At 35.8% G+C, this 13762-nt stretch overlaps 1 protein-coding gene across 2 annotated transcripts in view; it reads left to right on the top strand.

Moving 5' to 3' along the window:
* CNTN1 (contactin 1) overlaps nt 1–13762 on the top strand; it is a 266848-nt gene that overhangs the window by 207629 nt on the left and 45457 nt on the right. For both annotated transcript variants that reach the window (XM_081131031.1, XM_081131032.1), the window contains 2 exons: nt 1196–1354; nt 7711–7860. In XM_081131031.1, coding sequence (XP_080987157.1) covers nt 1196–1354; nt 7711–7860 — 309 coding nt within the window. The remainder of the gene's footprint in view (nt 1–1195; nt 1355–7710; nt 7861–13762) is intronic.

Below are 13762 nucleotides of genomic sequence, written 5' to 3'. Positions count from 1 at the left end.
TTTTAGCTAAAAGATAAACGCATGCATCTATTCGATATGAAAGAATAAAGGTGCCACTTTACCAAAGTTGCTGATTATTATAGTCGATTTGTCGAATTCTCTTAGGAGTGGCTTCCTTTCTGGTTCAAAGAACACAAGTGATGCCATTTTCTGAAATATCTATTCAAGGAGTGGAGCTCTAATAACTGAGAAACTTCTTTGGCGTTTTAAGTGATGGATGCCACTGTACCACTTAGAGGACATTTTTCTCATTTTAAAAATCAAATTCTGAAGCAAGTATAAGGGTTCTCTCTACCATTATCATGGCATTTACTATTTTCTATTATAGTTATTTGTTTTCTGGTTCATTTCACCCTTTTCAAGACAAAAAGCTACTCAAAACCCAAAAGTTACATCTCATTTATCTTTTCATTTCTACCACCTAGCACAGTGCTCTGTTTAGAGAATAAATGAATAATATTTGTACTAAGTTATGAATCATCTATACAAATCTATTTTAACATTATTTTAGGTACTGCAGGGATCATTCTTGTGTCCTAAGATGCTTCATTATATAATTTGATGTTTTCAGAGCAATCCTGGTATAGCTCTGAGTTTATAATTGTTTTCTACATTTTATAAAAGTGGAAATATTTCTTTTAATAGTATGTATTCCTATTACTAAAGCTAACATGAAATGTATTACACAAAATAACATCATTCCTAGAAATTTTTACGCCAAGGAAAATAAACCACCTATAATACCTAGGGTTATAAAAATGTATTTGTCCCATTTTGGGGAAGCAGAATGAAATATTTCACTAACTATCCTCACGTCTGGACTGAATAGTTGTATTGTCGCTGACTCATGAACAGAGCAAGCGTTCATTCATTTTCACTGTGTTACAATCTGTGTTATGTCCCATTGAGACCAATTGTATTTCATGAGTCAAACAATATAATATGTATTCTGAATAATAATGCCATTTTTAAATGACAGCATTTATCAGAAAGAGACCAATGAGATCATTTAGTGAAAACCATAAATAATATCAATATCACTTCTTACAGTTTATATTTAAAAGGAATGTGACAAAACTGGTTATTCTTTTAAATGTTCTTTAGATTAATTGCAAGGAGGACATGTGTGTATTCAAATGTGTACTTAATTCACTATTTGGGATTCATTGATTCATTACCTAAATTTTCATTCCAGGCCCTCCAGGCCCTCCAGGTGGTCTGCGGATAGAGGACATCAGAGCCACTTCTGTGGCGCTTACTTGGAGCCGCGGTTCAGACAACCATAGTCCTATTTCTAAATATACTATCCAGACCAAGACTATTCTTTCCGATGACTGGAAAGATGCAAAGACTGGTGAGTTGTATTTGTCCAATTAATCTGTGCATATTTTTAAAATGAATTCTTAAATTCAAAACCTGGATATTTTAAGAATTTTATTATCTGCCCCTAAATGCCTTTTTATTTTTAAGCTTTTTAAAAAATATCCCAGTGCTTTGATAGTGAAAAAAACCACAAGGAACTTAAATATTTTAAACCTATTGGAGAAGAAGAAGCTATATGTCTAAATCTAGAATAAGAAACAAAGGAGGCCTCCTGGCTTTTTTATCATTGAGGTCTCTCTCTCTTTCAAATGGAATCTATAGTTTATTATTTATGACCCACTTTTTCAATTATATAGGTTCTATAGTTCCGCATTTTTAAATTTGATCAGAAATATTGATTTAAACATCCAAATCTTACAACCATAACTCTTTACATTCTGAGGATGATCTTCCCTGGTTTAAATTTCCTCAAAACATATTTCTAAAGAAGTTTTGGATCTCAACTGTTTTCTTTTCTCATATTAAGAGTTCCTAAAAGTTGATCAGGGGAAAAAAAATCATTGTAAGTGGGTCCTTTCCCCTGTCTGTAACTACTAACATTGCCATTTCTCATGACTAGACTATAATATCATACAGCAGTTTATTCTCTCCTGTAACATCAAAGAAGATAGAGGGCTCTTTTGATAAAATAACATTTATGCTTTTCATTTTTGACAATATTTTAAAACAAACTTGTGGTTGTCAGAAATTCTTTTTTATACAAGGAGATACATAGACATATGGGCTCGGTTTCACCAGAGGGAAGAAAAAAAAGACAAAAGTGTTGAGTAAAATGTTTCTCCCTTTGAAAAATTGAAAAAAGAACTAATCCCAATATAACCTAAGCCTACTCTCCTTTTAGCTTTTCTTAACATAGTGAAATTTATTTGTATTGCTCACTGAGAGTTTTTAATTTAAATGTGCTTTTCTTTGATGATTTCTGATGTACTTTGATAATTTCTTCCTATCATGAGAGATGAACCAAATATAAACTGGAAACCTGTTGCAAGGGCTTAACATATATTTTAGTATTCAGTGTTCCTCCACATAAACATAGGACGTTCAAATGAATTAGAAATGGGTGATACATCTTTATTATATTATGCTTGTGAGTGTAAGTATTATCTATAAAAATACAGTCATGTGCCACATAATGATGTTTTGGTCAGTGACAGACCGCATATATGACAATGGGCAGGAGTAGCATTTTAAATAGGGCGCTTCTTATATTAGTCTGGCCACCCCAACTTTATCATGGTTCCTGTTTTCATGTTATATCTTTTCTAATTGTCTTTCAAATCAGTTAAGGAAAGGAAAGCAAGTATATATTTATAGAATTTGTTATATTAACTTTTTTATTTACCATTTCTGGTCCTCCCCATTTGTTACTATAAGTCTGAGTTACTATCTTATGATATTTCATTATCCAAATACAGCGTTGCTTCCACCTGCCCCTTTAAGTTGTCAAATATATTACATGTCTATATGCTGTAGGCCCAACAACACTATTTTATTTCCACACAATTAATTTTTTTAACACAATACACACACGTGTTTTATGTACACACATGTAAGTATATATATATATTTATACATATGTGTATATGGATGAGTAAATAGATAAAATCAGAAAATAGAAGAAAGAAGAAATATATATTTATACTGTCTTTTATAATTACATAATACTTTACCACTGCTCCTTATTCTTGGGGTATTTTTATAAATTACTGTCTGGGGTCAACTGCTTTCAGCCTGAAGAACTCCCTTTACTATTTCTTCTAAAGTAGGTCTGCTAGCAAACAATTGTTTCAGTGTTTGCTTATCTGAACACGTCCTTATTTGACCTTCTGTTTTAAAAGAGAGTTTTGTTTGATATAATAGTCTTGGTTGACAGTATTTTTTTCTTTTGACACTTTAAATATGTCATCCTAGATGCCCTTTATTAGGTTGAGGAGGTTCTATTTCTGTTTTTAATCCTCACCGGAGGATATTTTTTCCATTGATTTTTAGAGAGAGAGTGGAAGGGAGAGAGGAGGAGAGAGAGAGAAGCATCGACGTGAGAGAGACACATAGATTGTTGCCTCCCACACCTGCCACTACTGGCGGGGGACTGAACCTGCAACCCAGGTATGTGCCCTTGACCAGGAATTGCACCTCAGACCTTTTGGTCTGCAGGCTGACGCTCTACCCATTGAGCCACACAGGCCAGGGCGAAGAAGTTCTCTTTTATTCTCAATTTACTGAAAGTTGTTTCTAAGTCCCTTTATAGTTACCAATATATATACTATTTCTTGATTCTCCATTCCTTTCTGTAGAAATGGACTTCTGTATGGTATAATTTCCCTAAGTAAAGAACTCTTTTAACATTTCTGATTGTTCAAATTGCTGGAGTCAAAGACTTTCAGCTTCTGTACATTAAAAAATGTCATTCATTTCATATTTAAATAATATTATTTAGATATAAATGTGAAGTTTCTTTTTATTAGAAGCACTTTAAGAATATTGTGCCTTTGTCTTTTTGCCTGTATTATTTCTGATGAGAAGGCAACTATTATTCTTACTTTATATCCCTGCATTTATTGTATCCATTTCCTTTAGCTACTTTCAATATTTCTCTTTATATTTGCTTTTAAGCTGGATGGGAATGTATTTATCCTAATGGAGGCTTACTGGCATCTTAGATCTTTGAGTTGATATCTTCCTACAACTTTGGAAATTTTTAGTCATTTTCTCCCTCCCTCCCTCCCTCCCTCCCTCCCTCCCTCCCTCCCTCCCTCCCTCCCTCCCTCCCTTCTTCCCTCCCTTCCTCTCTCTCTCTCTCTCTCTCTCTCTCTCTCTCTCTCTCCCTCTCCCCCCCTTGATCTCTATTGACATGTATGTTAGATATTTAATGTGTTCCACAGATTGTGGACATGGTGTGTATATATGTTTGTGTGTGTGTGTTTATGTTTCTATTACGATCTGATTTTTTATTATTGAGATTATTTATGAACAGTGGCCCCACTCAGAACTGACCCAGTAACAAATCTGGAACTTGAGGTCCCATTCCTGATTCTCAGTACTTTCCTTTATTGTATAAAGTACTCTCCTCTCTTCCTGACTCCAGGAATAGCAAGCAGGTTGTGAGGAATTTGGCTGAAGAGAGGGGACACAAAGTCTCTCTGCTCCTGACTGTTTTTCTCCTGCATTTGGCTTGGGGCATGAATCTGCTTCCAAAGTAAAACTAACCTCTGTCTGTTCCCAGCCTGAGTAGGTGGTGCTGGGAAAAGAAAATGAATTCAACTGGCCCTACCAGGGTGGAAGGGGTCGGAGAAGAGTGCGTGAGGTACACATTCACTTATAGGGATATTTAGGGCTCAGAATAAAGCAAATAAAAATGTGCACTAGAGCTAAAACAAGTATATGTGCTCAAATGATGGCTATGAATGAACAAATGAGAAAGCAGAAGAAATATTTTTTCTGTGGGCCTTTCATGGCTATCACCAGTCTTGAAATTCCAGCTGTATTAATTATGTGGCCTGCCTACCTCACGATTGGAGATTAAGTTAGAGAGAAAGCAAGCTTTTAGCTCTTGTTCCCTTGATGTGGTGTGGATCAAAACTTCTGCCCCAATCTGGTGGAAGGAAAGCAGGCCGGATAGAAGAGACTCTTTAAATTCTAGACATATTATTTAATTCATATTAAATTACTAGTCATTTTTTTTTGCTCTTATCCCTACTTCTTGCATATATAGTTTTACTGGGTAAATATTATAAATATGTACTAAAACCGGTTTGTTTCAGATATTTATATTCTCATAAGTACTGATGTTAATGTATATTAACAAGAATTATTGCAACTGGTTTTGTTCTAGAAAGAGCAGTTTTCATACCTTTGGCAATTCAGGTAGGGAATATTATTCTTAATTATAAACATCAAGTTATTTTCTAATCATTCAGAGGGTGCATTCTTCCTAGCACCCACTCTAGTTTCCCTTCTTGAAAGAGTTATTTACATCACTGGAATAAGGGTTTCCCTCTGACGTCTGTCTTCTCATGATCGTAACTCCAAGGCTTTTTGCTTGGTCTCCTTCCTTTCCTCATCTTAGTCATTAAAGTCACAGGCCTTACTTCTCAGCTGGAATTCATAGACTACCACAAAGTGACCCCAGTTGACTTTTACTACTTTATCTCTCACCATTCCTTTAAATTTTTTCTGTGGTCAAGTATGACTTTCTCCTCTTTAAACACACCCCAGATCTCCCATGTGTTTGGGGATATTTTCACATTGGGTTCCCACATGTGCTCAAATCGATCCATGAGCTGCAGTCTCCACTGCACATCTATCTGGTTCTTCCTGTTCTGACACAGCCTACACCAGCCCATACCTGTTGACTGGCCAGTAGCTTGGAAAAGTCCCAGTGTAGCCTTCACCATAATGAGAACACTATGCCCTTGCCAATAGAACCCTTTAGAATAGTACTAACATTTCCATTCTTCAGGCACTTAAATGGTGCTGGGTTTTGCAACATAGCAATCAGGGTTGAGGATCAGATTGCCTCCTTTAAGATTTCTACCACACTTTTATACTTGGACTCCCCAGTCTCATAAAATCACAAAATCTCAAATAGTTCCATCAGCTCTGCCTTTAAACTTCTGTATTAGTTTCCTGCAGCTGCCCTAAAACATAACCATAAACTGGGGGGCTTAAAACAATAGAAATTTACTCTCTCACAGTTCTAGAGGCCAAAAGCCCTTTGCAAGGCTCCATTCTCTCCAAGGGCCTTAGGGAATAATCTATTCCTTGTCTCTTCCACTACCAGTGGCTCTAAGTGTCCCTTGGCTTGTGGCCACATCACATTGTACCCCTTTTCTGTATGTTTCCCTCCTCTGTGTTTCTCTTATAAGGACACTTGTCATAGGCTTAGAACATGCCTAAATAATCCAGGATGATCTTATTAGAAGATCCTTAACTTTAGTACAGTCTTAGAAGGGTCAACAAAGACCCTTTTTTTAAAAATAAGGTGATATTCATAGGTTCTGGTTATTTGAACATAGATGTGTCTTTTTGGCAACCACCATTCTACTCACTAGAGCCTCTCCTTTTATTGGAGCCTCAAAACCATTGGATGGTATCTGATGGGGAAGAGATACCACCTACCCAGTGTCATAACAACAAGCTCTATTTTTCCCCTTTCTCCATGAAGAACCTTCACAAACCAATACTTCACCTTCCCTCTTCCAGTTACCTAAAAAAAGGCCCTATGTATATATGAACTAAGACAAGCAAATTCTGATTTGTATGAGAGAGGGCTGGGGAGATAAAGAGGCAGAATCAAAACAGAGGGTAAGGCAGAGCCAAACTTTTAATCAGAAAGTCAAAAATATATGTCAAATATATAGAACAAGTTTATAACAAGAAGAGAATAGATGGCAAAAATAATGTCCAAGAGGGTTAAAACTATGGCAGGATGAGACATGGGATAGTCTGAACCATACAGAATTTGTCCAAAAGTAAAAACTATACACTGGAATGCTTAGAATTTATTGTGGAAATGGTGCATTTTGAAAAGCTATGTATTTATGGTCTGCCTTGCAGATAAAATTCCCCAATAAGATAATGAGTCATAGACAAGCCTAAAGAAACAAATTTTCCACATAAGTGCTGTACAGGTATTTACATGCATATGTACATACGGAAATATTTTAAAAGAGTTTAAAGTAATGTATTGTCCTGCGCAGATTGTATGTTTTATCACATCTAAAATAAGCAATCTCAGATCATATACTACCCATAATTTATAATCTTCCCATTAGTTCTGGCATCTAGCAGCATGAATTCTGAGAAGTACTTGATAAATCTTAATGAATTATTATAACATTTATTATCATGACCCCAACTGATTTGGGTGTAAATCTAAGACACCAACTAATCAACATATAGGTGTCCTAGTAAGAAATCATTCACTATGCATACTCTTTATCAGTGGCAGTCCATAAAATTTTTAACTCAGTTGTACCCTTGCTTCATAAAACCTTTCTAGATTCAACCTTGATAATACAGCTCCTTACTATTCAAGGTGTAGCCTGTGGACTGCCAGCCTAGGCATGACCTGGGATCTTGTCAAACCTCCCACCCTAGACGTGGTAAATAGATGATTCATATGCATATCACTCCTTCGGTTTGTTATTTATTAATGACCTCTCCTCTTACTCCCCTGAACTTAACAGTTTGTCATTCCCTGTTTTTATTTTTACTTCAACCCAATGAAATACGTGCCGTTTTCTCAAAATAGTAAAATAAATATGAGCTATTATAAAAGTAATGCTCTTCAAATAACATTCTCTATTTAATGTTCACTTTATTTAGATCCCCCAATTATTGAAGGAAATATGGAGGCGGCAAGAGCAGTGGATTTAATCCCGTGGATGGAATATGAGTTTCGTGTGGTAGCGACCAACACATTGGGTATAGGAGAGCCGAGTATACCCTCAAACAGAATTAGGACAGATGGTGCTGGTATGTAGAAGAAACATTTTAAGTTTCTTAAAAGTTTACGGGTAGGTAATTTACTAAAAACACATATGGAAATATTTTAAAGTACAATGCCACTTTATAGTTGAATGCATTTGGAAATAAGTAATGCTCTGAGGTAAGTGATTCATTTAAACAATGTGGGTGTGACACAGGTATGTATATTCAGCCGGAGACCACTTAAATGACATTGGTATTTAGAATATAAACTTTAATGTAAATTGTGAATCTTAATCGGGCAGACTATTGATTAAGCATGATTTCGAAAGTTCATAGTTTTTTGTGTCACAATTTTGTGTGTGTCTCAAACACATTTATAATTGAATGGCCACATGGATGGACGGTGTGGGCAGGGAGGACAGGGCAAGCAAGGAGAGGAGAGAATGTGGTAGAACTTCTCAGATCTATACCATTTGGGGAGTTGTACATCTCTGAGAAATAGCGTAATGTGGTTTGTTTGTTTTTTATTTTAGGAGTCACTCTAAATATGTTCTTTTACCTACCACAGCTCAACCTTGGCTGTTCTTCCATTTAGGTTCACTTTTTTTTTTTTATGCTAAATACCAACTCCATTTAAATAGCTTCAGTACATGAGGTACTCCACTCTATTTTCTTTTCCCTTGCATTTCTAGGCAAAAATATTGTTCTGATTCTAATAATAGCTCCTTTTTCTATTATCCCCTGCCCCTGAAAAGAAATATTTTATAGGCTCCCTGAGTCTGTTTATTTTTACTATGCCTTGCCAATTTTTATTTTCAGTGTTTTATTTGGGGAGAAGAAAGATTTTTAATGGATGACAGACTACCATTGACACTCTTCTTTGATATCTTAATATCATTTATCCACATTTCTGGCTACCTCATTCTGTGACCTAACTTCTAAATAGAATTCGTCTGTCTTTAGTTTTTAAAACCAAATTATCCACAGGACTTTCATTAATAAACGATCTCTTAAAGTTTCATGTAATTTCATGAAATTTACCAGATTAAAAATATGATGATGCTGTCATCAAGGAAGGAAACACTAAAATATCGGTCTGCACTGAGTGTTTTCGCATACATTCGTTATGTTCTGTAGGCATTACTACCCAGTGTTCCTTAATGAGCAGTTGCCTCAGGCACATTAAATAGCTTACCTCGCTTAATATAACTACTTGCAGGGTTCAGGATTCAGTTCTGATCGGCCTGGCTCCTCTTCGCGCTCACTGAGCTTCCCTGGGGGGCGGCCCTCCAGCGGCCTCCTGACGTGCGTCCATCCACATGAGCCGTAGTGGAGCTCCAGCAGAGGCTTAGGTTTCATCCTTAACTCTGAAATTAAATATGACTCAAATCCTCTGTTGTCGTCGTTGCTGTAAAATAAACACAGCTGTTCCGTCTTCTCTACCTCACAGAAATCTCTTTAGGATGTGTAGTTAATAGAAGTTGATGTTTTATATAACACAGGCACCACGTAGCCAGGATCCTTGTGTTTGGTTTTCACTCCTATCTGCTGGAGCTTCCTATGTTTGCAATAGAGGCTTCTGTGTGATGGGCTGAACACAGTAGACTTTCTGGAAAAATAAAAATGAAATGAAACCGGGGCATGATCTGACTAGAGGTTTTAAAGGTATAATTTCATGCCAAGAGATAATGCACTTAATTTGATTTAATAAGTATTCATTTCAAAATAAAACTGAAAAAAAACCCCGCAAATGATTAAGTTGGTTTAAGTAAACTTGAGTTAAAAAATTATATACACTTTTTAAAAAATCTCATTGAGCTTATTTTTCCTGTGATCTCTTGACTACAATATGAACTACATCTTATATGAACACATTTTTGAAGTACAAAACTGCTCATAGGAAGATGAAGTACTGACATTGCAACAACATGGATGAATCTCAAGAATATCATGCTAAGTGAAATAAGTTAGACAGAAAAAGTGAAGAACCATATGATTTCACTCCTATGTGGGGTATAAAACTGAAAGCAACAAATGAATAAACAAGACAAACAAACACTCAGACACAGAGAACAGTATGGTGGTTACTAGAGGGGAGGGGTAGTGAAGGGTAAAGGGGGTCAAATACAGGGTGGGGCAAAAGCAGGTTTACAATCATGAGCATGCGAAACACAGTTTATTCTTGTATTATTATTTGTTAATTATTGTATCATTTTTCATACAAACAACTGTAAACGTACTTTTGCCCCACCTTGTATTTGGTGACGGAAAAAGGTTTGCCTCGGGGTGGTGGGCACACAATGCAATATACAGATAATGTATCATAGAACTGTACACTGAAACCTATGTAATTTTATTAAACAATGTCACCCCAATATGTTTAATTTAAAAAAATGTTCATGGGGAGGAAGGACACTCTGGCGTTGATAAGAGTGTAAACCTCCCCCTTTCCTCCTTAGGAATTCTGTTGCAAATCTTTGCTCTGTATCTCAGAAAAGGATTGGTTTAGTGTAACAGAGGTTGATCATCTGGGCAGAATTATCATAAGATCTGAGATTTTCTTTTTTCCTCTTTTTGAAAATATACCTTTATTGATTTCAGAGAAAGGAAGGGAGAGGGAGAGAGAAAGAGAGAGAGAGCTATCAATGATGAGAGAGTCATCATTCATCAGCTGCCTCCAGCAGGCCGCCTACTGGGGATCGAGCCCAGAACTCTTCAGGTGCCCTGACCCGGAATCGAATAGAAGTCTCCTGGATCCTAGGTCAATGCTCAATGGCTGAGCCATGCCCAGCCAGGCTGAGATTTTCTTTTATCTTAAAATAGAAGTGATTAAAACTAAATATGTTGTTAAGAACAATAACAAAAGTGGCTCAGAGAGAAATAAATTCAATCTGATTATTTCATATCTCTATCTATGAACACGATTTATATTTGATATCATATTTAGAAGGTAAACATACTTTTTCATGTGCTCACGATCAGTAATTTGAATGTAACTGAAGATTTTCAACCTCAATGACTTCTTATCCTTAGAAATGTTGGAAAAAAATTGTTTGAGAGTGATATCAAACCTAAAAACTTGGCAAGATTGTTACTTTCAGCCAACAACTTTCTGACATTACCTTCTTAAGCATCACCTCCTACATTATGTTTGCTCAAGTGGTATTTTGTTAAAGAATTACTTCTTTAGTGGGCTTAGAAAATAACTTCCTTTAAAAGTTTTCAGAGCCAAACAAACCAACCTATGAAGTAATAACCGTCTTTTTCACAAAGCAAGATACAGCTCTGTAGTGATATAATGAGATGATTCACTCCTTTCAGTTGTGAACATTTAAATCCTGTAACCTATAACACATTTGTTAATCTTTCATAAGAAAATATTTCAGGATCTTTTATGAGTCATCTTTTATGGTACCACCATTTATGCACTTGCTGTGTTATCAGACACAGTGCTGAGCTCTCTGCTTTCATTGCTTCACTTAATCCTCACAATAATTTTATACAATTGGTATTGTTATTCCTGATTTTACAGATAAAGAAGTTAGGATTACACCCAGCTCATGTGAAACAGAGCTGGGATTCAAATCCAGGGCTTTCTACTTCTAAAAACCTGACTCTTAAACCACTTTCTGGGAGAGCAGTGTGCAGTATTGAAGCTCCAGGACAGGATCCTTTGCAGAATCCTGGTGCCATCACTTAAAAGCTCTGACTGGGGCCCTGGCCAGTTTGGCTCCATAGTTAGAGCGTCGGCCCACAGACTGCAAGGTCCCGGTTCGACTCCCAGCAAGGGCATGTACCTCGGTTGCAGGCTTGATTCCCAGCCCCAGCCCCAGCCCCAGCCCCAGTCAGGGGACACATGGGAGGCAGCCAACAGATGTGTCTCTCTCGCACTGGTGTTTCTCTTCCTCTCTCCCTTCCACTCTCTCTGAAAAAACAATGGAAAAGATATCCTCAAGTGAGGATTAAAAACACAATAAAACGTAAAAGCTCTGACTGGGACACACCACTTACCCTCTGTGCCTCAGTTTTCTTATCTCTAAATGAAAATTATTTAGTTTATAAGATTATTTTATTTATGATTTAAAAACATGTAAGGAAAGCAGTCACTACTGTCTAATGCATAATATATACTTAATAAAATTTATTATGCTGTTAATGCTTATATTAAACTTTAACATACTCATAAAAATATTGCCTACTCTGTAATTGACAAATGGAAATATATTGCAATTGAAATATAATTGCAATATATTTCCATTTTTTGTAAGCATTAAGGATCATGTAATTTCTAATCACCCTAAGGGAATAATTTTATATATTTAATGTAAGAAAATTTAACCAACTTTCTCTTTAATTATTTTTCTTTCATCCTGATTTCAAAAGATTGAATATGCAAAAAATTGGCCCCTTAAATTTTTCATCCTTGCAAGAAAACAAGAATACTTTCTAAAACGGGGATATTTGTCTTGCTATGTACCATTAAAACAACTCTCCAAGAGATGCCAGCATATGTTATGTGGGATAAAGCCCGGTTCCCATTTGATGGAAAGGCCGCTCCTGCCTCATTATGCTGAGTGAAAGACATGGCATTATCTAATGCAGCACAGGCCTCTATCTGTCCAATTACTTAATGCTAAGATCACAGTGCACAGTTGGGTGTATTCTTTGGATTCAGACAAGTGTATCATAACGTGGATGGTCCCAAATGAAGAATTAAAAGATGTGCTTTTAATTCATTAGAACCCATTTAATTTTGACTGTATGAAAGAGTCAATGAAAGCTTTCTTCAAAATAATGTGTCATTGTAAGACATATCCTCACACTAATAGATCTGCAGGTGCAGTTGGTGAGTTGATATCCGAAAGTGGTGCATTCAGGTGCGAATGACAGCTTTGACGTTTATTTACCAGATCAACCTAAGAAGGAAAAGAGCAGCATAACATATAACACCAGAATCAACACTTTCACACTAGATATAGAGCTTATTTTCATGTTTAATGAAGTTATTCTGCTATTTATTTACTTTTAATTTTTTTAAGGTATGTTTGATAAAAGGAGAGGAATGGTGAAAAGAACGTATTTTGTAGTTAGAAATGTGTATGTTAAAATTAGTTACAGTCATTAGTTATAAAATAGATTAAAAGAGGCAGAGAGAGTATAGACTTTTAAGCCATAAGGAGGCCCGAGTTAAAGTTGCATCTTCTCTGCATGTAAGCAGTGTGGCCTAGGCTAGTTAAATAATTTGTTTTAGGACTCATTTGCCTTTCCTGTAAAAATAGGATAACATTGCTTCTCCACATATAGATGATGCTAGAACAACACAAGAGGTAAAGGCCCTGACCCCTGTGCAGCAGAAAATCTGCATGTGAATTTTTACTCCTCAGATTTAACTAACAGCCTACTGTTGACTGGAAGCCTTACCGATACCATAAACAGTTGATTAACATATATTGTGTATGTAATATGTATTATATACTGTACTCTTACAATATTTCATTTTAAGCTAGAGAAAGCAAAATGTTGTTAAGAAAACTATGAGAAAATACATTTACAGTACTGTATTGTAGTTACCGAGTCCATAAGTTTATGTTGTCTGTTTATAAGATAAAAAATTGTGCATATAAATGTACCAGTGCAGTTCAAACCCATCCTGTTCATGAGTCAACTGTATTTATTTCAAAGTGTTGATCTCAGTATCCAATTAGGTGTGGTATGAAAAATCATTTCTATGTTCTAAATGAGTCTTTTATTAAGCTGGGCTTCATTCATTGAGAAAACTTTTACAAATTAGGAATTTTTTACATCGAATTTAAATTAATTGTATGTACTTAATTTCTACTAAAACATCTTCAGGACTCGAATCAGATTTTATTCATATTATTATCTTTAGTGCTTAACACAGCACAGTGTTCTTAGTTGGTCCTCCAAATTATGTGTAGAAGGAAAA

Source organism: Miniopterus schreibersii, assembly GCF_964146895.1.
Source record: "Miniopterus schreibersii genome assembly, chromosome: 2".
Classification (NCBI taxonomy): Eukaryota; Metazoa; Chordata; class Mammalia; order Chiroptera; family Miniopteridae; genus Miniopterus; species Miniopterus schreibersii.
The sequence above is the reverse complement of the archived record's forward strand: the minus strand, read 5'-3'. Positions and strand labels throughout refer to the sequence as shown.